The following is a 23,712-nucleotide window of genomic DNA, read 5'->3' as shown; positions in this document are numbered from 1 at the left end:
AATATTAAGTACGCAAAGTTTGTACTTGCCATGTGCGACTCCTACATGCAAATGGTTCAGCGCGTTCTTAAAAGGTCACTCAGCTCGCTCTGCTACTCCGGTTATCTCTGTTACTCTGTATGTACATTTTAAGCAACAATAAAACGAAATATTATGTTATAAAACACTACTCTGCCTCTTTTCGTTTTCATTTAAATAAATTAAACATTATAGGGACACAAATGTGGTTCATGCACAACGCATATTGATTATTCACTGCACGTTATACGTTATTCTATTTAACGTTATAACAAAACGAAATTTAAAACACAACCCTAACGTTACCTCTTTTCGTTTAAATAATAAAAAAAATTACACATATTACAGGCAATATATGCATTTGTACAAATGTTGCAATAAACATCAGTGATAATCTTGTAATAAGAAAATGACAAGAAACCATATTTCTTTTTGTAAAATTTCAGTTTTATCAATAATAGCCAATATAAAAGTTTAAGTAAAAGGTACAAGAAGCTATACAATAAGAAATAAAGCAAACAATTCAGTCAAATGTCCAAATGCTGCGCTCTAATCTAACATTACAACAGTAAAGTTAAATACAAATAGCCTATAATATGAAACTAAACTTAGCCCTCGGCCAAAACGATTGACAGGGAACGAATTATATATTCACGAGACCAAAGATCGCCCGTTAGGTCTGCACAAGACGAATTATTATATCTCATGTTTAACCACTACCGTCGGAGTCATCGGCGAACGTCAGAAGAACTTAGCCGAGGAAAGGCTCATCCAGCCGGGAAACATGAGCGCCCGCTGATCGCATGGATCTCACAACCGGGGAAAAACAAATCATCTTTATAAATAAACCACAGATTTGAGCTTTAAACAACTACATTCTCGCCTGAAAAACTCTTAAAATTACATTTCGTGACACAGTAACAGTAGTATTATATTAAACTGTATATTAAAAAATGGCGCTTCTTATGTTGTCATTCCCCTCGTAGCACGCGCAAGTGACGATTCTCTGTCAACCAATCAACGTCCTGCAGTGAGTCTAGCTCCACCTTTTAGTACCGTACCACTGTGCTAGGTACCCCAACGGAAGGGTACCCAAAAAGTGGTACGGTACGGTTCGGCTTTTTGGTACCATTCTCAACTTTTGGCAGTGGAAACGCAAATAAAAGGGTACCGACCCGTACCGTACCGTACTGTACCGCTCGGTGGAAACGCGCCATTAGTTCCAGGTGATGAACTTTTGCATTACAGGTTGTTCAAACTTGGAAAAAGGGAAAGGATAATTATTATTTAGTTTTTTTACTTTACTTTTATATGATTTTGTTTTTTTTAAATGTATATGAATAAGAATGCATTTAATTGGTACAGTAAGAAAAAAAGCACTGTCGTGGAACTGCACTGATTGTTTGCACATATTACCATGATTTTTGGACATCATCTACCTTTACAAAGTTTGGGGTCATTAAGATATATATTTTTTAATAAAAAAAAATAAAAAGTTTTTAGCAAGGATGCATTAAATTGGTAAAAAGGTACAGACAAATTTCATGACATTTATAAATATCTTTACTATTTCAAATAAATGCTGTTCTTTTGAACTTTCTATTCATCAAAGAATCTTGAAAACAATTGATCAGTTTCAACAAAATATTAAGAGGCACAATTGTCTTCATCATTGATAATAAGAAGAAATGTTTCTTTAGCACAACATCAGCATTTTATAATGATTTCTGATGAATCATGTGACACTGAAGACTGGAGTAATGATGCTGAAACATCAGTTTTGCCATCACAGGAATAAGTTACATTTTAAAATATTTTAAAACTGAAAACAGTTATTTTACATTTTAATATTTCACAAAATGGTTTTTACTGTATTTTTGATCAAATAAATGCATAGACTTACCGACTCCAAACCTGCGAACAGTAGTGTATTAATAATTGCACAATTCTATGAGGAATTTCAGAATAAATGGGTGATACATTTTGATTTATAAATTTAATTTGCCAGTTCAGTTCTGTCACAAAGTATATACACATATCATATATATATATATATAATGTATATGTATGTATGTGTGTGTGTGTGTGTGTGTGTGTGTGTGTATAGTTAACACAGTTGGGAATTCCTGTTCTAATATTGGTGGATGTGTGAGTTTGGCAGGCAAAGCCTGTGTGACTTCACACCTCTGGCTCCAGAGATCCAGAGAAAACAGCTGCTGTTTTCAGCACATCACACACAGCAGAACTGAACAGGAACTTCCTCATCTCTGAGGCCTGATAGGAAGTCTCTTCATGTCTCTCATTCCTCCACCTCATCTCTCTTGCCTCGGGTATCCTCCTCCGTCCTATTTCACACCATCAGTCTAATTGGGTGTGTGTGGCGGCCAGGATAATTCCATATTCTCCTCATTGGCGCCTTCAGAAACTCTAATTGAATTTCCCTGGCATCCGTGGCCCGTTATCAGCTCTCCTGCATTTGGTGTGGCTATGGAAATGGCTTCATTTGTATGCTGACCGATGAGGTACAATATTCTTAACCGTCAAAATGGATTAATCTGGACAGCGGAGGTGAGCTTCCTCCACAAACTGGCTTTGATGGAATTTGCTTTATCACAGGTGTGGTTTCTTCAGATGGAAATGCGGATCTTTTGTGCTCCTGTGTGAGGGTATCTAACGCTCTCTCACCCTCTCTCACCCTCTCTCACGTCCCACTTATCACAGCTTCTCTCTCTAATGGAAAAGTTGGTTGTATTAATATAAACGTCAGATTAGCAAAGAGAGGAAATTTGAAGTTCTTTCTCTTTTGTTGCAGAGATACCTTCATTTGGTGTGCTTGTAGATTCTTTGTTTCTTTCTCATTTTTCTGTGTGTGTTTAACTGCATAGAACTCATTTTTCTTTCTCCTATTTATGCCAGCACTATGTTTTTTATGCATCATCTTTCCTCCCGGTTTCTCTCTGTAACGTTTGCATCATGTTCTATCTCAGCGTGATGCAACAAAGCATCTCTTGCATTTTAAGGAAGCCCTGCGTAATTAAGTGTCCCTGAGGATTTTAATTAGCTGGTTCAGGTGTGTTTGATTAGGGTTTGAGTTGAACTTTGCAGGACGGTAGATCTCCAGGAACACGTTATGTTCTGTTCACTCAAAAACAGTAGATGGAGCGTAACAGAATGGAACTGAATGCAAGTGTCTCCACTCGTTTAAAAATGAGGTGTTTTAAAGGGTATTTATGTAAAGATGCGTGAAACTTTTCCAAGATGGCTTTATGTGGTAAAACTGCCTAATAGCTACAGCACAGCAAGCTGCCTGCATGTTAATTAAAGCAGTACTGCAATATATTTATATATATTAGCGCTGTCAATGTTAACATGTTAATGTATGCGATTAATTCAAGCTCAACGCGTTAAAGTAATTTGTATGCTATACCATGCAATACTCATGTTGTGTTTTCAATGAAATATTAATGACAGTGTGTGCTTTTAAAACACGAGCTCTGTCATATTCTGTGATTGTTTCTGAAGAGTGCGAGCCCTCACACACCGCGCTGTGTGAAATACAGACTGAACAGAATGTCAAAACATCCCACCGTTGTATGGCCAGATGATAAACAAACTACGTTTCTCATCTGGATAAAGCAAACCAGCGTTTCGCTAGTAAAGTTTTAATGGATGGAGGATTGCTGTATCTTAAACATTGAATGTATTCCTCCTTGTAATTTTGTTTTGGGATAACCAAAAAATGTTATGCGTTGATTAATCAGATGGCTAATTCAGTGTTGGTGCTTTTGGCAGTTTTAATTACTGTACTGTTAAAAATGTTGGGGTCAGAAATTTTTAAGAAATTAACTTTTATTCAAGGAAGCATTAAGTTGATCAGAAGTGACAGTAAAGACATTTACTATATTACAAAAGATGTATATTCAAAATAAATTCTGTTATTTTGACCTTTCATCATAGAATCCTAAAAAAAACACATCACTGAATTCACAAAAATATTAATCAGCACAACTGTTTTCAACATTGATGATAATAAGAAATGTTTCTTGAGCACCAAATCCGCATTTTAGAATGATTCCTTGAAGGATCATGTGACACTGAGGTGAACACTGGAGTAATGATGCTGAAATTATGCTAATAATGCTGTTTTATTTATTAAATAAATGCAGCTTTGATGAACAAACTTTTCAATTCCAAGCTTTTGAAAGTTTGTGTATTTTAGCTCTTTTATTATTATTAATAAATGATTTTTTTTGGTCACTCAGTGTACCACTTAAAATTCTTCCTGGACCACCAGGTTGAGAACCGCTGATCTTTTGTACTGAATGTTTTCACAAGGCTTTTGTCACTTTTCAAGGCTTTTCTCTTTCTTGCATTCTTTCTCTTCCTGCCACCTGCTTCTTCACCCTGATTCATATTTCATCAGATGCATTATTGTATTGTGATAAGGGATTCATGAGAGTGTAAATCCAATAAAGCTGCATGAACCGGTCCTCTTAGCATTTACCTGTCACTGTATAAATTCTCACTGTTAACAAAGGGTGAGATTCGGAGAGTGTGTGTTTTGATTTCTGTTTGGCCCCAAACTGTGTGTGTGTGTGTGTGTGTGTTTGCTGTGAAAGGAAGTGTTTCTCTTTTTCAAATAGTTGTATTGAGTTTGTGGTCCAGGTGAGGTGTTGGTGCTCTGGTGTCTTTAATGATGAGGAGAGATAACAGCCAGTCTGAGAGGGCCAGCTTTACTGCAGGAGTTACATTGTAGCTGAGCAAGATGCCAATTAAAGCTTTCTAGCCAAACTGAGATTTGCCATACCTGAGATTTAAAAACCACATCAAAAAGGAAGTTTTGTGGCTTTCAGTCTGTGTTTGTTTACTTTGAGGACATACAAAAATGAGGTATGAGGAAGTATATCCCATCAATCATATGAAAAATGTGAGACAAACCATTTCATGGGGTCTTCAACATTAGCTGACATCATGTTTCTTGATGTTTGTCACGACCTTCTCTCGGGTTACAGAGTGAATGCAAACCAGGCTTGTTTAAATGCTGTGATGTTTAAAATGATTTGTGTCAGTTATAATAAGGCTTGAATTTTCCTTAGCAATGATTCAGAGCTGTGGAGTTCTTCATCAGGGACAAGTACGAGAGGAAGAAGTACTACGATAAAAACGCTGTCAATGGAGCCATTGTGAGTATCAAATTGCACCCATCCACTGTTGCTATCAAACGTGTGTGTGTGTGTGTGTGTGTGTGTGTGTGTGTGTGTGTGTGTGTACGCTGCACTGCAATGTTTTTTCTTCAGGTTCATGACCATTATTTGTTTAAATCCTCAGCAAAGTTACGTCACCTGTTTTTTACTAGGTCTGTGGCAAAACAATCATATATTAATATATTGTGTCCCCCCCCATTATTGAATTGATATATCCTTATTTATTTATTTTTTATTTTTTTATGTGTGAATTTATATCACTTCCTATAGTTGAAGTAAGAAAGAAGCAGTTCTAAACATGCTATTTATTTATTTATTTATTTATTTATTTATTTTCTCTATTTTGTATTTATTTATTTATTTAACCTTTACCCATGTGTGAATTTATATCACTTCCTTCAGTTTAGGATTGAAGAAGCAGTTCATATAAATAGTGGCAGTTCTCTGAGGCATTGTACTGTACTGGACTGAAGGGAAGCGATCTGTGCGACACATTTTGAAACTGATCTTGCAGATTTGGTTGCTCTCATGCGTTTAGCAAAGTTGCGATTCTGATGCACTGCAGCCTATTGAATCGTAACATTGTATATAGTGAGCCAGCACTAGTTTACTGTATATTTTATGTACTGAAGTCCTGATTTTGGTGGCCAGTTGTTCTGATCATTGAGGCCTAAAATTCACATTACACAGCCTGGTGGGTTGCAGCTGTGCTTTACGCGCTGGAAATTGATTGACAGGAGCCGGCAGCCAATTAAAGCACTCTCACTCATGTTAAATTACTGTCTGTGATTTCCTCTCTGTTCTTGGTTTGCGTTGACCAAATCTTTAAGAACGCCTCAAAGAATAGTAATTGACCATCCTTAGCATGCTGTGCAGGACTTCAGTCTCATGATAATGCTTGAGGAGCTTAAGCAATCTAAACAAACAGCCTCCTTTTGGCCTTTTCTGATTGCTTTGGATCAGGAGAGACTGAAACATGGTTGCAGCGTGAAAGCTTTTCGATCAAACTCTGCAAGGCTGCCCTGTCCAATTACAGTTCTCTTTCTACTTACCCAAGAAGAGCTCTGCCTCTCTCCGACAGGCCTGTCTGAGCCAGCCAATTAAAGCCCCTGCCTGCAGAAACAGACAGCCAATCAGATTTCAGCAGAGGTCAATGCGAAGGTGGGCAGCCGCTGATTGAGGAGTCATAAACCAGACGTGTACAAGCAGCATCAGTCTGTGTCAGAGAAAAGATGAAAGAAGAAAGAAAAACAGATGAATTAAAATTCAATACTAAAATGTAAAATAGTGGCGTTTTGTGCGCCACACTGTAAAGATGAGGCACTGCCTAAAGAAAGACTGTGATTCCAGGTCGTCCTCGTTCACCCACTCTGCCAACGGCTTTTAAATGCAAATAAGTGATTAAAAACAACTCATTATCAGTTTAAGGCATTTTGCTTAGTGTGAGGAGGGGGGTCTGGATGAGAGAGAGTGTGTGTGTGTGAAGAAGAGAATGAGAAGCTGAGAGAACAGTTTTGTGAAGTGAGGGACTGTTATTTGATATCAAAGCACAAGACTTCTTTGCTCTTTGTGTGTTTAAAATATATTAATGTTTAAAAACTGGTTTTGGTTTGTGTTGTTAATGTTAACTAAAACTATTAAATTGGTTTTGTTAATTGAAATGTAGCTTAAACAAAATAAAATAAATGAATATTAGATTAAAAAACCATGGCAACATTTCTAATTTTCATTTAAGGTTTTGTTGAAGTACTACAATTTTCTGGGTCCCATCCCACCAGTTGAGACTGTTTTAAACGATATATGAAAATGAATTGTAGCCCTACTGTTAATATTTGCTGATCGTGTATGAACAATGTGTACGTTTTTATTTAGTTACCTCCTTTAATGCATCTGCGTTTGTCCTTGCAAATGCAGAAGATCTTTATTAAGCACAAGTTCCGGCTTTGACAAGAGGGTGTAACTGAAGCCATTCCTAATCATGCACGTTATTTACCTCTCGCCGTTTAACCTGCCTAAGCTAGAAGGTAAACGTTTAAGCAACACTATTTAACAAAGCTTAAGATTCTGTCATTATTTACTCGCCTTTATTTCATTCCAAACCCATATGACAGACTTTCTTAAAACACAATAGAAGATATTAACATCTTCCATGTCATATAAATTGAGCCTTTAATGCTGTCAGAAGTTATACTAGTTGATTTATCACTTGCGTTACTATTCTAAATTTTAGTAATGTTTGAGAAAGAAGTCTCATGCTTATCAAGGCTGCATTTATTTATAAAAAATACAGTAAAAACAATAATACTGTGAAATGTTATTATAATTTAAAATACATTTTCTTTGTTGATTTATTTTAAAATGTGATATACGTTTGCCTGTGATCAGGGCAATCATTACTCCAGTCTTCAGTGTCACATGATCCTTCAGAAATTTGATTATTATCAATGTAAAAAAAATAGATGTGATGCTTAATATTGTTGTGGAAAGCATGATACTTTTTTTCAAGATTTTTGAAGAGAATAGTTCAAAAGAACAGCATTTATTTGAAATAGAAATATTTTTATATAATGTAATATAATTGTTTTTACTGTAATTTTTTTAAATTTTTGAGTGGTATTTTTTGTCTCCGCTCTGGAGCTTGGTTTGATAACAACTTGCCCCAGTGATGTCTTTTAACTCTCATCATGTGACTGAGCCTGAGATGGAGGCATCTGATGAGCAGCTAGGCCAAAAAAAAAGAAAGAAAAGAAATCAATAGTTGCTTGCTTCCAGCCCAGGCGGAAAGAAATGCAATATTGCAGCCTTTCCTTGCTTCAATTACTAAAACAAGCTCGAGAGAGTCTAACGGACCATCCCTCGCTTTCCTTCTCCTTGTCTTCCTGTCTCGTGGCAGTAATGAAAGTTCTGTGTGTTCTTCTGTGGCAGTAGATGGGGAATAAATGTGTCTTATTGAAAGCCTTATCTCCAGTCAGCGTGCTGAAGTCATGTTCCCTCCCTGCTGATTCGCACCATTTAAATGATTGTGTGTGTGAAGCCAACAGCGAAGCGGAACCTCAGAAAATAAATGTCCCAGGATATTAAGCGTCCTGCACTTCCTTGTTTTGATGTTTTCAAAACATGTTTTTTTTTTTTTTTTTTCATGGTTTTTTCATTATTTTGATCAAAGTGTTTCCGAAGCCATGGAAAATGCGCAAAATGAAGAATCTCAGTGGGCCGTTTTTAATATCAAGAACAGAATATATAAAAGATGACAGGAATATGAACATCACAGGCTCAGCTCTGCTATGGTAAATGTAACTTGAATTTTTTTATTTAAATTTTTTTTTTTACTGTCAGTTTCCCTACGCCACAGAACTGTCTGTGTGAGCGTGAATGTGTGAGTGAGATATCAGAGCGTAACTAATAATAGCTTCAGCCTTCCGCACCCAGCGACTGGACCATTCTCATACTTTTCACTGTCTCTTTTCTCACTGCAGTCATCTAAGCCTTATTCAGCCCCAAGTGACCTGGCCTGCTTGGCCGTTTGCACTGCATTATGGGGCATTTAGCTGTTCGCTTCTTCTATTACTCCCCAGCTAGAAAGCTGGAGACCTTTGGACCTCACATCGATGCTGTTACTTCTGTGAGAGGATGGGAGTCTTCACGCCTTCGGCTAGATAGAGATGGGTTCTCCCTTCACACTCCAGGCTGATTGCGGTCTCTGCTTATTGACCGCCTCTCTTCATCTCCTCCTGCTTCCCGTTCTGGACTTATTTCCCCAGACGGGCACGCTGGTATTAAAGGGATTGGGGGAGAAGAGGAGGAGTATTGTGTGGTGTTATTTAATGGCTCTCTAATGAATATGGGCCCATGCTGCTGTGGAGCATAGTGGTGATGCTAACCCAATGAAAGCAGATTATGAGGGGCATCCATCAGCAGGTAATGAACCGGTCCGGACAGTTCTGTGCTAACTCGAGCTGTAATGGACCTACTTGTTCAGCTTGGGCTCTGTGGACGCATGCTGCTTGACAGCATTACTTCCATACTGGGACAAAGGGAAAGTCATCCGTCTTCTTGTCCCTTCCTTTTCCTGAAAACTCCCTCGCCAACGTCACTTGCTTCAAAGGAATATTTTGGGTTTAATACAAGTTAAGCTCAACCGACAACATTTGTGGCATTATGATGAATACCATATAAATAAATAAAATGAGGTTATTGTGAAGCACTTAGAATGCTGTTATAGCATTAATGTGAAGCTTAAAACACTTTTCATTTTTATGGTAAATAAGCATTATTTTTTGTGTTAACACACATGTATAAATTTAGCTGTAAAGTAGTTTACTTGTTTTTTTGTTTTGTTTTTTTTGAGTAATTCTGAGGTTTATGGTGTAACATTGTAATGGCAAGTCATTAAGTTTGACGTAATGTTTCACAGACATGTTCAGTAAACAATTTTAACACTAAGATCATGTTAACACATTGTTTAAAACACGTGGATATACTTTTAAAAAACTGAAGCATAATGTTTAAAATGTTTGTAATCAACAATATGCCACAAATGCTGTCTGTTGAGCTTAAACAAGCCAAACATTGCTACACAATTACTAGTTTGGCTATTTTTGAAGTGTGCATCAATAAAACCTAAAAGTGAAGACCTCATGAAATCAAAATTGGGGTTGTGTGGGCTTTAGTCCCGGTCTCTTAGCTTTGAAACCATTAATATTAAGGATGCTACTACAATCTTTTTTTCTTGTCAATTAACCTATCATATTTTATTTTTATTTTAGTAGTTCTATATTACCCCCACCCACAATAAATCTATCAATTATTTTCTGATAAGATTATTAACCCTTAGGTTAATTTACCAATAAATAACCATAACTTAAAATGTTTTCTCATAAAAATGCTTACTTTACGAAAAACATTCCCAGCATAAAAAAATACTGACGAAGACAAAGAACCGAACTGTTTGTATAATCTTTATCTCCTGTTTTTAACAAATAAAGTATTTTTTTAGAGTGCTGACCTTTTGGGGATTTTTGTACTGATATATGTCTCAGCACCTAATTAGCTGGGAGAGCGCGGTGAGTGTTCTGATTTTAATTTTCTCACCCATGCTCCTTTCCATATTAGTGATGTCCAGTTCATGAATGAATCGTTCTTTTGAACTGGTTCTTTTTAGTGAACTGGTTGAACCAAATTGGACTGAACCGTCTGAAACTGTTTGCGGCTCAAGTCGGAACAGATCTGATGGTTACTCAGTCAATTTATTTTTGGGCGTGCTTTCTAGTCGCACAGACTCAAAATTATCCAAATATCCAGAACTATGATCCTAAAATGCTTAATTTTTTTCTTAACTCATTCTTTCTGACATATCCGACTTGAACTGTCTGCTGAGGGTTTCATAACAGGGGCAAAATGTATGTTTGTGATGTCTTGTTCTCGAATCACCAGTACACTGAACTGATGAAACAGAGTCGGGACTCTGACATGTCTGCCAAAAACCAATTAGGTGCTGGTACGAGCATGCATAAACCGAGCAGTTGACTAGAATGATTCACATCATTATTGGGTGCTTTAATGATAGAATTGCGTTTTTGTAAATGTTATTGCATGATTACAGAAATATTTCAGTGATTTGTTTTTTTTTGAACGAGTACATTTAAGCGAATTGTCTGAAAGAACCGGTTCGTGGAAAAGAATCAGACTTCCCATCAATACTCTTCCACTTCACCCTCTTACTTTTTTTCCCTCCCTCTGTCTAGTAGGGATTGGAGTAAGAATATTGGCCCTGACCCATCCATATCTCCCCTTCTCTCTTTTTCCCCCCCAAGAGAAAGAGGCTTTGTGGGACTCTGTGAAGGGGCAGGGCCATCTATCTGCCAACAACTACCCTGAGTCAATGAAACAACTACCCTAAACAAACTACTCTAAGCGAATGAAAGGGGGCACAGTGAGGGGAAAGGGAGAAGACAAGAAAAAGAAAGTGTGTGTCAAGAGCTTGATCTGTATCATTCGATGCTTGGAAGATATTATAACGGGTGATCTTGAAAGCGCTTTGTATTAAGAAAACATGAACACGGGGGTGATTTTTAAATTTTTAAGCGGTTTGACTTAACATTTTCTGTGAAAGGTTTTTTGTTTTTGGCAGATGACTCAAACCTGTATTTCTACATATTTGAGCACGTGGCTGTGCAGGTTACATTGTTTGTATACATACAGTGCAAGTTCATAAAATGAGGGATTAATATTCATGTTGAGAGTAGGGGTGTGTGATATTGACAGATTATATCTCAATATTATCAGGGATTTTATCGCTAACAATAATTTGACAATATTTTGTTTAGTGTGTTGGTACCTTGAAAGGAATAGGACTGCCTTGGACAGCTGACTCCCGAAGCTTTTGATATTCTTCATATTCTGTGTGGTGGTCAGTTTGCCCCAGTGACAGAAATCATATTTTTTTCAATAAGATTAAATTGATTTTTTTTACCATTTGATTACATAATTTTTAATGATGTAATCAATAAATTCAATTTAGTTCACATGCACGCTAACCTACTAAGACTACATCACGTAATGTATGCGTGCACTTTCTGTGTTTTTGTAAAGTGAGCGACATACTCGATAATGTCACACTTCGTTAAAACAACATTCACGATATTATTGTAGACAGTGTATATATATCGCAACCCCTATTTGAGAGCACATATTAAGTTTTGTTTCTCAACCAGTGCAGTCTTTTGGTATACCACACAATATTAATCATAAGAAGTTTGTGCATAATTAGACTTCGGTATTCAGACTTCAGGAATTCACACCTGCTATTGCAATCGATATAACGCTAAAGATGAGTCAGACATGACTTAATTATTAGTCAAAAGGCATCACTTGCTGGCTTGCAGTTCTCACTCACCTTGTTGAACAACAGCTGCTATGCCTTTTTGTTATTTTTGCTTTCATAATTAAACGGCGTCAATGAGATTTTAAATGTTTCATATCCCTGTTCAAATTGCGCTTTGTTCTTTTCAAAATAAAATAGAAATATAAGGCCATGCAGTTCTGGAATACAAGCAGTAATTGAACCACTTTGGCTATTTTGTCATATTACAAACGATGCTTTTCTACCCCAGACAATACAATTCTTAATGAAACTGAAACTAGAAATCCATATTATTGAACTTGGCTGAGCTTTTGATACGTATATATGTAAACCTATATGAGCAGACTTTTCAAACATCATTTGTTTGATTGATGCAGTTATTTGCAGTGGCTACACTTGTAAGTTAACTCTATTGATTTGAGGCAGTCTTGGCCGTGCAGATTGACAGAATGACTGCAGATTCGGCAGATGGACTCATTTCTTACATTTATGGAGTCTGCTGGAACATCTGGAAAAGTCTGGGCTATTTTTAACCAACAATGTGTCCTTGATGATCAATGTGACTGCTTATGCAACTAGATCAAGATACGTGGATCCTCTTCCTGATTTGTATATTTGTGCAACCAATTTAAATGCAGAATTTTTGTCTTGTTTTCCAGTAAGAATATCTAAACATCCTTAAAACAAGGTAAATTCACTTGAGAAGTAAAACGGCATACGTTAAATATATCGTGAACTAAGTTCCTAGCCCTTTGGCAAATAGTTTTTTTTTGTGTTTTTTTGCTGTTGCTGTTGTTGCTTTTTAAGCATAAATCTTATTGAGGTTTACATGTGAAAATAATGCCAGTGGGGAAACAAAAACTTAATTCTCAAAATATATTCTCTGAAAACAACTCTTAATATCTTAAGCGTTTTTCCTTTACGAGTGACTGTTGTTTTAATGATGTTTAAATATTTTTACTTACACAGAAGTTCTACTGAGTTGTTACATTTTGGCAGTATAAAGTGTGTGTGTGTCAGTATATAAATTTTGCTTTTCCAAGTCTCCCACAGGCTGAATAATTATTCACTGTATAGTGATTGCTGCAGCCTATTAATTCAGATGTTTCTCTCTCCGCTCTTTTTATTCCACATCCCCTCTTTATCACTCTCTCTCTCATTCTCTTTCAATTGCTTTCTTTTACCCTCTCGCCCTCTTTCTTTCTCCTCTGCTCTTGCAGAAGTCCTCTGATGCTGCTTTGCCCTCAGTATCGCCTCCTCCTTCGCAAGCAGCTGAGAAAAGTAAACTGGAGGTACTGTAGTCTTGTGCTTCTCTGTGCTGTGCAAATCACTGATATTGGTGCTGAGCATTCTGGCTGCTTTCCAATTCGCATGCCTTCCATCCTAAATAGTTTGCAAGTTTAGAATTATAAACATTCCAAATTATATTACCGGTATATTGAAAAAATGCCAAACATGCCCAAAGACATTTTTTTAAATGTACTTCCATAAAGCCTAAAAACAAAGTCCCTGTCTATTAGCTTTGAATCCATCTATATGCACTAACTTGACACATTTAGCTTTTAGCTGGACGAAAACAAACTTGAAAAATCGATGTTGTTCTAAGACCAATTGGTTACTGGCCTCTTTGATATGCTGTATCTAGATGCAATTTTTTGAGGTGATATTTCATCACAAAACTATCTTTACTACATACTCTGAGTACACTTTCACATCACCAACAAAGTAGTATGCGAATTGGGACAGCCCTTTTTATGCTGCTAATCAATCACTGAATCAATGTTCTATGATATAATGTGTTACGCAATCCCCATGTCCATGTCCAGCTTGGTTTATGTTGGTTAGTGCTAGACTAGCACATCTTAGCTGGTCAAGTTGGTTAGCCACCATGTTTGGTTAAGATAGTTTGGCAACAGCATAGAAGCACCAACATATGTTGGTGGCCATTATTATTATTCTAAATAATATATATTATATGTAAACTTTAACAACAATTATTATAAAATGATAATAACTATTATTGTCATTATTGTATAAATTATCAGTAATATTATAATATCTAAGAAATAATTATAAAATCATATATACCAGTACTATTTAATTTCCTACTGCTACAATTTCCAATACATCTATTTGTGAAATGGAGCATGTAAAGCGGATGTAATTGTTCAACCAGAACCGTCTGACTATTGACAAGTTAGCAACAGATTATATAACAGCCTGTAAGAACGATAATTTAAACCAAACAAAGGGAAAGATGAAAGAACCTATACAAATCACACTGACGGGTTCACATCCATTGTTAAAAAGTGCTGTGGTTGTATTTGATCGTGTGTGTGTGTGTGTGGAGTGCACACTGAGATGCCTCTGTGCTCTGCTGTGGAAAGGAATCGATAGCACAGCTCTGGCAGCATGCAGAGGGGAAATAGAATAATCAATGGGCCCATAAAGAGCTCCAAACGGCCAATCCGCACCTCTCCTCTAGGCCTGTTCTCCATTTGTTCCTTCTGCTGGTAATCATAGTGCCAGTCAGACACACCAACACGACTGCAGAAAACCCCCTCTGATCCTTTACTCCCACACCTGAACCAGCCTCTCGCTCAGCGTTTTTGCAGCAGCAATTGATTTGCGCTGAGAGAAAAGGAGGGCTGATGGCTCGATATCAAGGCCAAACCTTTATGATGCAATTGTTTGGCTTCGCCATAGTGTTGGGAGTTTCAAACTGTGCACTTTGTTAAAAGCTATTGCAAAACTGTATATGGGTGTTTCCTCAACCCCAGTCACTTGTTCCCAAAATTGTATGTGTGTGTATATGTATACATGTTATCTCTTAAACAAAAAAAAATCATTGTACTAATTTTGTTTGTGAACATGTTAAAAACTTAGATATTTAAATTAGTATTATTTATTTATTTATTTTGTTTATATTATCAATTTTGTTAATTATTTAAATCAATTTTAAAAAATTGTGACTGTCCTCAGTTGTTGTGGAATCATTTACATCTTGGCAAGCAATTTTGCTAGGAGTTAGTGCACTTGGTTTCCGGGGACAAAATAGTGTTGGTAAAGAGGATGTATGATATATATATATATATATATATATATATATATATATATATATATTTATATTTATTCTATTTAAGAGATACATTAAAATGCTAACTCTAAATTATCCTTAAAAAAAAAATCTCCAATTCAATTTTTAAATTACCATTCCTTTTTTTTCTTTCTAGCTGTGCACTTTCGTTTCTCCTTAAAAGCCCAAAATGAATTAGCAAATCAGTAAAATCATGTAACGTGTGTGTTTCGTAAAGTAGGATGTGCTTGATATTAAATGTAGGGCGGGCAATGTTTTTCATAAACACTTTTTGTTATACTGGACTGGTTGAAACTCTCTTCACATCCTGATAGCAATCAATAATAGAAGTGGGCTAAAAACAAACAAAATTACAAATGTCTTCTGTGGATGTCTCAGGACCAAAAAAATTTCATCCAATCATTGCATTTGGTCCGATTGCAATAATAGTATGTCCAACCTGCCTGATATAGGCATCTTACAACAGTTTTCCAGCATCCCTCCACCACCCCAACTCCTCACTCTCGGCTGGTTTCTATCCCAGCCAGGAATATTGGGGGAGTATGCCGGGCCCATAAAGGGGTTTGGGCCAAATTTCGAGCTCGAAGCCCTCCTTTTGTACAGCACGCCTAATATGCATACTCTTCCACCACAAAAATATGATCAGAAACAGTACATAAATTGAGATGTGGTGAAAATGACACTGTGAAGGTCATCTCTGTCTGTCGAAGTTTTTCTGTGATTTTCCCATAGTTGTAGAAAACTAAATATATAGCATGTGTGTGTTTTAAGCTTTGGTAGCCATATTTAAGCTGTCAAAGTACAGGCCTCAAGGCAAAATGGTAAGCCTTGTGCCCTAAAGTCACCTCAGACTTGTGGCTGACTCTGAACTTTTTCTCCATGTTCAATTTCTTGTGTGTGTGTGTGTGTATATGCGTGATGTGTTTGTGTCTATGTCCTATCTCTGAGTGCAGTTTATCCTGACACATTATATTTTCTGTTCCTCATTCTGACACAGAAAGAGAGAGAGAAGAAAAAGGAGGAGAAGAAGAGGGAAAAGGACACAGATAAAGGGAACAAGCCAGCAGTTTTTGAGAAGGTAATCAACCTCTGATTACTTCTGTAATCAATCAACGGACCAAATAGACTGGAGCCATTACCTTTTTAATGAGAGCTGTGTTTTTGAATCATTTTAAGTCATTCTGTTTGAAAAGCAGGTACCTGATATTCCTGGGCTTCTTAAATATGATCCCAGTGGGAAAAGGCTGTACAAATATGAATTATTTATTTTTCTGGTTTTCTTGATTTCCAATGCTTGCATTTTTGCAAAAGTGAGTTTTTGAGAATCACACATGAGTAGGACAGTGTACAGTGACCATCACAGTCCTGTCTCTTGTGAGATCAAACACTCTGGGCACTTTAGTTTAATTTGTCTTGCATATTCATACATCTCTTTGCAGGAAATTAGTTCACTGGAATCCAATGTTGTTTTCGTCAACGATGACGATAACGAAATTATTTCCTTGACGCACCTTTTTTTTATGATGATAACGCGACGATGACTAGCTAAAAATGGCTCTAAGGTGACTAAAACATGACGAGACGTTTTCGTTGACGAGACGTAACGAAAATGATTATAAGTCTGACGTTCAAAATGCATGTCATTTCTGCCTATTTTGCGTGAAATCTGTCTGTTTTGAGCTAAAAAAGTATCAGCAATGCTGCCGCTTCCTATCCTTGTTTTGGGTACGCCCACCACCCGGCTGCCGCCATGCCGCGCACCAGATTCCACACAACAACAACACACCTGCGGCTGCGGCTAGTCACTCGCCACACATCTTCAATATGAGGCGCCGGACTGGACAAAAGCGAAACGAACTGCGCGAGCGAGAGACCGAGTGTGTCCGCGCGCGCGCGAGAGAGAGACCAAGTGTGGCTAATTGGTACAAAGTAATATATAATTATTATATAACTTAGGTTATAACATAAATTATAACATAAATTATTTAACTAATTATATAATAAAGCCACAATTGCCAAAGTAAGTGTTTTTATTCCTGGCTTTTTTGGAGTAAAACAGTGATTCCACTGTTACCACTTTATCTGTGTGTAATGTTGTAGTAGCTCAAATTGAATTGAGTTACAACACTCGAATTGCAACACTTGCTACAACCTGTTAAACCTAAGCCCATTTCCAATACTTTTTAACCTAAATTAATTTGACTTTTTTTTTTTTTTTACTAAAACTTGACTAAAACCTTTTTGTGTTTTCGTCGACTAAAACTTGACTAAAACTATCAAGTTTATAAGTGACTAAAATGTGACTAAAACTAAAAAGCATTTTCGTCCATAAGACTAAAACTAAAAGGGCTGCCAAAAACAACACTGCTGGAATCTCTGGGTTCATTTTAGTTAAAAAACCTCATGTGGGGGATTGTGTATAAGGTGGTGTGAATGTGAAATTGCTGAGAAACTTAATGCGAATAAAGTGATGTAGACAGTGGTGTAAATGGTGCTGAAATCACATTGACATATTAATATTATTTATTCAAATTTCAAATTTAGTTTGCATGTTCTGTTTGTGGCTAGAATGAGGTTGAGTTGACTAAAGTGTGTTACATTGATACTAAATAGATCCCAGGACGTTTGTAGAAAAGTATTATATGTAAAAAAAAAAGTTAACATTTACCAAATTTGACCTTTTTACCATTTGACTGCTTTGTAAAGACTGATTGGAAATCATGAGATTGATCAAATTATTTTATTTAGCATATCATTTTGTGATTTAAAAGAAATATATATATATATAAAATATAATTATATATTATTATACTCTTATATTTATATATACACAGTACACACTACAAATAAAAATGTTGGGGTCAAGAAGGTTTTAAATTTTTTTGTTGTTTTTTTGAAAGAACTCTCTTCTGTTCACCAAGACTGCATTTTATTTGATCAAAAATGCAGTAAAACTTGTGAAATATCCTTACAATTTTTAAAAAACCTTTCTATTTTAATATTTTAAAGTGTATTTTATTTCTCTGATGGCAAAGTTGAAATTTCATTATCATTGTTCCAGTCTTCAGTGTCACATGATCCTTCGGAAATCATTCTAATATGCTGATTTGGTTCTGAAGAAACAATTCTTATTAGTATCAATGTTGAAAACCATTATGCTGCTTAATATTTTGTGGAAACGGTGATATAAATTTCAACGGTTAATTTTCATAATTTAAAGTGTCCTTGCTTCATGAATTTTTTTAACAAAAAATAAATCTTATTGACCCCAAACTTTTGACCAGTGTTGTGTGTGTATATATGATGTTTATGATGTATTCTAAATTATGAGTGTCAAAAGAATAGCATAATCAAAAAATGTATTAAATTGCCACCACATGGATACTTTTGGCATTCAGAAATTAAGTTAGCATTTTTCAAGCTATAGTCTTTCGCATATAAATACGATGACTTCATTGAAGATGTATTGAACGCAATTGCCCGCACGGAAACGACCACACTGCTGTTCATTTCACAGACGAACCCCCGAGTGTCTGATCTCTAGTGCTTTGAGCGGTATCGAGCGGGTTTCTTCTGCGCCAGTGGACACGTAGAGTAACAGATATTGCAGGCTTGACTTAGGGTGTACTCACACTAGGCACGGTTGCCATGAACCGGGCCCGAGTACGATTGTCCCCCCTCCCCACTCCCCCTCTGGCCTGCACTCACATAGGGTTTCAGCATTCGTGCCGGAGCACGCTTACTTCATTATGGTGCGACGGTTTCGGGATAAACAGGAAGAGCGGCGCTCTCACTGAACACAATGGAGTCCAGCACGGTTAGCGCTCACACTGCATGCGAACCGCGCCCGAGTCCAACTGAACCGTGCTCTGGCCCACCTCTTCCAAGCGGGCCAGGGCCGGCTAATCGAGCCGCGCCCGGGCACGGTTCGGAGCACTCACACTAGTCAAACGAACCGCGCTTTGGTGGTCAAACGCACTCGGGCACGGTTCAAACTGGCTAGTGTGAGTACACCCTTAATCTCTCTGTACTGCAGAGATGTTGAGCAAACAAGCAAACACTTCATAGATGTGCTGAAATAGCCACAGCAGCAATAATTTAAAATTTTCGTCTAGTCGACAGTGCACTTTCACAACTCTGCGGCACAAGAAAAAAGAAAAAAAACATGAACAGGCATCTTACATTTGTACTTGTGTAATGATCCTCTCAATCCAGGCACCTTGCTTTCCTTCAGGCTACACTTCATAACCACTCGCAGTCACACACACCTTCCCCTCCCCTGAAGCGCAGTTTGGGGTCATCTGGGATTGTAGCGCAGAAAACAAACGCAGGGAAAAAAGGGATAAGAAATTGGCAGTCGAGTGTGAGAGAAAAAAAAGATTGTGTGAGGCTTTTGGGAATGTGTATTATTGTCATCTAGCAGTCAGAGAGCACAATGGTGGTACTTGATTGACAGGCGGTAGTGCGAGGCTGGATGGCCCTGAGTGAGAGTGGAGAAAGAGTCACGGAGAGGGCAGAGTGCTGTGCTTTTTCTTCAGTAGTGTCTCTCGCAATCTTTCTCTCTCTCTCTCTCTCTCTCTCTCTCTGTATGGCTCCTTATCCTTCATGCTCTGTTGTCCTGCACAAGTGGCTCTCAACTAGGAGTATGCTAAACTAGACGATAGGTTGTATGAATGGCTAGTTAACTGTTGTCTTAGGGTGCTTTTTACTTGGGCATGATTGCTGCGGTCTGAGTACGAGCGGGATTGTTCCCAGTAAAAATTCGATCTGTACCATTCTCCACCCACGGTTCATCTCAAATCTGACGACGCATCTATAATATGGTTTGTTGAAAATAGGAACGTGTAAAACAGACACACAGAGTTTGGCTAATGTATGTTTCTGTCGATGGATACGCATTCTGGCTTCCCCTAAACTGTGTTCAATGCGAGTGCCGTATGTTCTAATATGACCAGTCACTTCCTCATCATCACCCAGGTGTTGAGAGCGCTAGCGCAGGTGAGACCTGAACAGCACATGTTGCTATAAGTGTTTAAACAAAATTTGTATTTAAGCCTTGCCAATTTAAACATTCAAGCTCAAGAAGTTGCAAAAATGAGAACTCAACTTGCATGCTGTGAGAAGATTTGTGTGTGCACTCTTCCGAAGCATGCACAGGGAAAGCCTCGTGTCAGACAGCGTGCAAATATTGCGCTTGAATGGACAAATTCACACACAAATTATGTCAACATGCCTGTCTTGGCAAGTATCCTGACAAACATAGTAGGTTATGTCTTAAGTGAACGCAAACAGTCGAGAAAGACAACGCTTGTGATGTGTACGGTATCAGTGTACTGGATCCATGCATTGTATTAAAGTGACAGCAGCCTAATATTACTGTCTGTGTTTTCAATGTTAATCAAACAACAAAAGACAAGAAATAACTCACTGCTCTTAATTTAATAGCTTTTATAACTTCAATAATGATTAATCTTTAATTTATACTGTGAAGATTATATGCAATGTTATTTTACATTTGATTACCAGGGTTTGTACAAGGTGCTTAAAGTGCTTGAAGTACTTGAATTTGACTTTTTGAAATGTAGGTCTTGGAAAACCCTTAAACAGTCATATTTATGAAAAGCCACTTGCAAAGTGCTTGAATTATTGAAAGACATTTTGAAATTAGTGTTACTTTTTTTAGACGATAGACAATATTTCCATGCAAAATTAACGCTACAGCCTGTCTCATATAGATATAAAGACATTTTGCATGGCTCTGAGCGTGATATTGCTTATATAAATATCCAAGTATATGATACAGCTTTAATTCTTCAGGTCAATCATATATTCATGAAAAAAAAAAAATCAGTTTGAATAAGGAATTTTTCATAGAATCCTTTCAATTGTTAAAGTCGCCACAGTCATTGCATACTTTGCATGTGCTGCACTTTATTATTATATTTTTATTTATCTTTTGACCTTTTTAAGAATTTGAAAGATAATAAAGATATATCGTTTGATAAGGTCATATCTCTGATTGTAGTCTTTGCTCTATTGTATTTTAGATGAGATTGCGTAGGTGTTTGAATCGAGATTGCAATCTTTTAACGATCAATCGTGCAGCTCTACATTCAATCAAATCATGCCACAGTTCCAGTACAACTGAACTCAGACCTACAGGTAATCTTTGGTTCGGTACCCTGGTGTGCTCCTGGTCCTCATGACAGCTTCCATTTTAACAATTTGTCATGGGAACTGTACCCTGTTTCGAACTAAACTGGCAGTGTTAAAGCACCATTAAAGGGTAACTCTCGCCAAAATGCAGTCTAGGGTCTTTTTGTTAATCTACCCGAGGCAAACTTTCTTTTAAAAGCATAATTAGAATGGAAACGCCACTTAAGTTTGACCGTATTTTCGTTTTCGGTCAAATTGCCTTTTGAATGGGAGTGCTTGGGGCACTTCTATGATAGCGTCAAAATTCGCTATTTTTAAAACACTAAGAAGGCTCGACACAACATGAAACTTTGCGCGAAGTATCACCAGGGGCTCTTCACATGAACTCGAGCATTGAGAACATTGTGTACACAGAGTCTACTAAAAACAAAGATTTTGAACAAATCACTGTAGCTGTGCAAAGTGGGCAGGTACTGCTGATCAAATCAGAATTTAGAGTCAGAAATATGAGTCATAATTGACCATTGTGTAAATACAAGTGTTTGGTTGGATGAACAGCCTTTGCAGTCAGCTAAAATGGACATGACAAATGTTTTATTTATTTTTTAAATGTTGTATATTTTGCTGTCCTAGCTGTGCCCCATTATATGATTAGTTGCATTTTGTTTGCATTTTATTTGCATTTAAAATTTGCATGCTTCAGAACCAACCTGCACTTTTTTTGGCTCACAACCCACTAGTCCAATATCCTGCTTTCTTGCTATCTGTCTCAACTATGTGTGGTGGTATGTTGTTTGAATTGTGGGTCACAGTGGAGAAGATTGAAAAATGCAGTGGCCTTTGGAAGTCCAGCTGCAATCTCTCCCCTTTCTGCTCCACCGAGTCAAGAATATTCACTGTCTTTGTAACTCCTGGAACACGACTAAGCATTAAGAGAGACTGAGTTAACACTGCAGGGGCACCTCCTGTTCTAGAGCAGTCTCGCACCGTTCCCAGAGGGAGAGGGATGAGATGAGATGAAGGCAAAAGTGTGAAAGATGAAGGAATGGAGGGAAAGATCCTGACAGGGCAGTTCAGCAGCTTTGTGCCTTTGGGGCTGGTGCCTGTGGCCATATGTGACAGCTCATGTGTGAACATGAACCTCCACACACAAAACCAGTGCACTAATATATAACAAACTACGTTCAGTTTGCTGTAGTGGATGTCCCTCTGTCTGCTGTCAGACTGGATTGAGATTAACTTTGTCTTTGAAACCAAGGTACCAGAGGTTCATACTGTCTCAATACTAAATCGATACCTTAGCCCTGAGGTTTCCAAACTGCCCCATAAGGGGGCACAAAGGGTTAGTAGGATGTCTGTGTTATTTATTTAATTGGCTTTTTAATTTGTGTAATATCTCATGTTTAGGCTTGCTGCAATAATCTGTTACCGGTGTTTTGATGTTTTATAAAAAAAATAAAAATAAAAGCGAGGAGCTGACTGTCAAGACGATGGCGGAAGATTTGGTTTCAAAGCAAAATGTAAATGCACCTATTTGGCAATATTTTGGATTTAAACCCAAATTTTGTGTTTTTCTAGTTGTTGTGTTTTTCAATAATGATAATACATATTTGCAGGTTTAGCTTGTGTCTGGAAAATGTGTTTGAAAACAGAAACCGGGCCAGATTTGATGATATGGACACACCTGTGGGTGTTTTTTTTTTTCATTCAAATAAATGTAATCTTACCGCATTACTTTATCTCTGTGTCTGATTCAAAGCGGGCAGAATGTTTAATCTAACGAGGCGTGATTGACGAAAATAACTGTCAATTTTACCCTTCCGATTAAATATTGCACTGCAAACATCAATAACAGCTTTAAGTTTTCAATGCTGGCAAATTACCATGGTATTGCGTTTTGCATCGGGCGGTTCTTTGCCTCCACGTCGTGCATTAAAATCGTTTAATGCACAGGTGTATGTAGGTATGTAGGTAGGTAGGTATGTAGGTAGGTATGTAGGTAGGTATGTAGGTAGGTATGTAGGTAGGTATGTAGGTAGGTAGGTATGTAGGTATGTAGGTAGGTATGTAGGTAGGTATGTACTGTAGGTAGGTATGTAGGTAGGTAGGTATGTAGGTAGGTATGTACTGTAGGTAGGTATGTAGGTAGGTAGGTATGTAGGTAGGTATGTACTGTAGGTAGGTATGTAGGTAGGTATGTACTGTAGGTAGGTATGTAGGTAGGTATGTACTGTAGGTAGGTATGTAGGTAGGTAGGTATGTAGGTATGTAGGTAGGTAGGTATGTAGGTAGGTAGGTATGTAGGTATGTGCATTAAACAATTTTAATGATTTTAATCATTTATAGCTAGCGGCTCAGAAATGTATGAGGGGTTG

General features: G+C 37.3%; 1 protein-coding gene across 2 annotated transcripts in view; it reads left to right on the top strand.

Moving 5' to 3' along the window:
- Positions 1–23,712, top strand: part of smap1 (small ArfGAP 1) — a 103,904-nt gene that overhangs the window by 27,669 nt on the left and 52,523 nt on the right. The window contains exons 4-6 of one of the 2 annotated variants that reach the window (XM_082154841.1): positions 5,126–5,201; positions 13,305–13,376; positions 16,179–16,259. In XM_082154841.1, coding sequence (XP_082010967.1) covers positions 5,126–5,201; positions 13,305–13,376; positions 16,179–16,259 — 229 coding nt within the window. The remainder of the gene's footprint in view (positions 1–5,125; positions 5,202–13,304; positions 13,377–16,178; positions 16,260–23,712) is intronic. The other variant, XM_082154840.1, reaches the window with a different exon arrangement.

The sequence above is a fragment of the Leuciscus leuciscus genome, assembly GCF_965113295.1.
Source record: "Leuciscus leuciscus genome assembly, chromosome: 22".
Classification (NCBI taxonomy): domain Eukaryota; kingdom Metazoa; phylum Chordata; class Actinopteri; order Cypriniformes; family Leuciscidae; genus Leuciscus; species Leuciscus leuciscus.
This window is presented reverse-complemented; position numbering and strand designations above follow the sequence as displayed.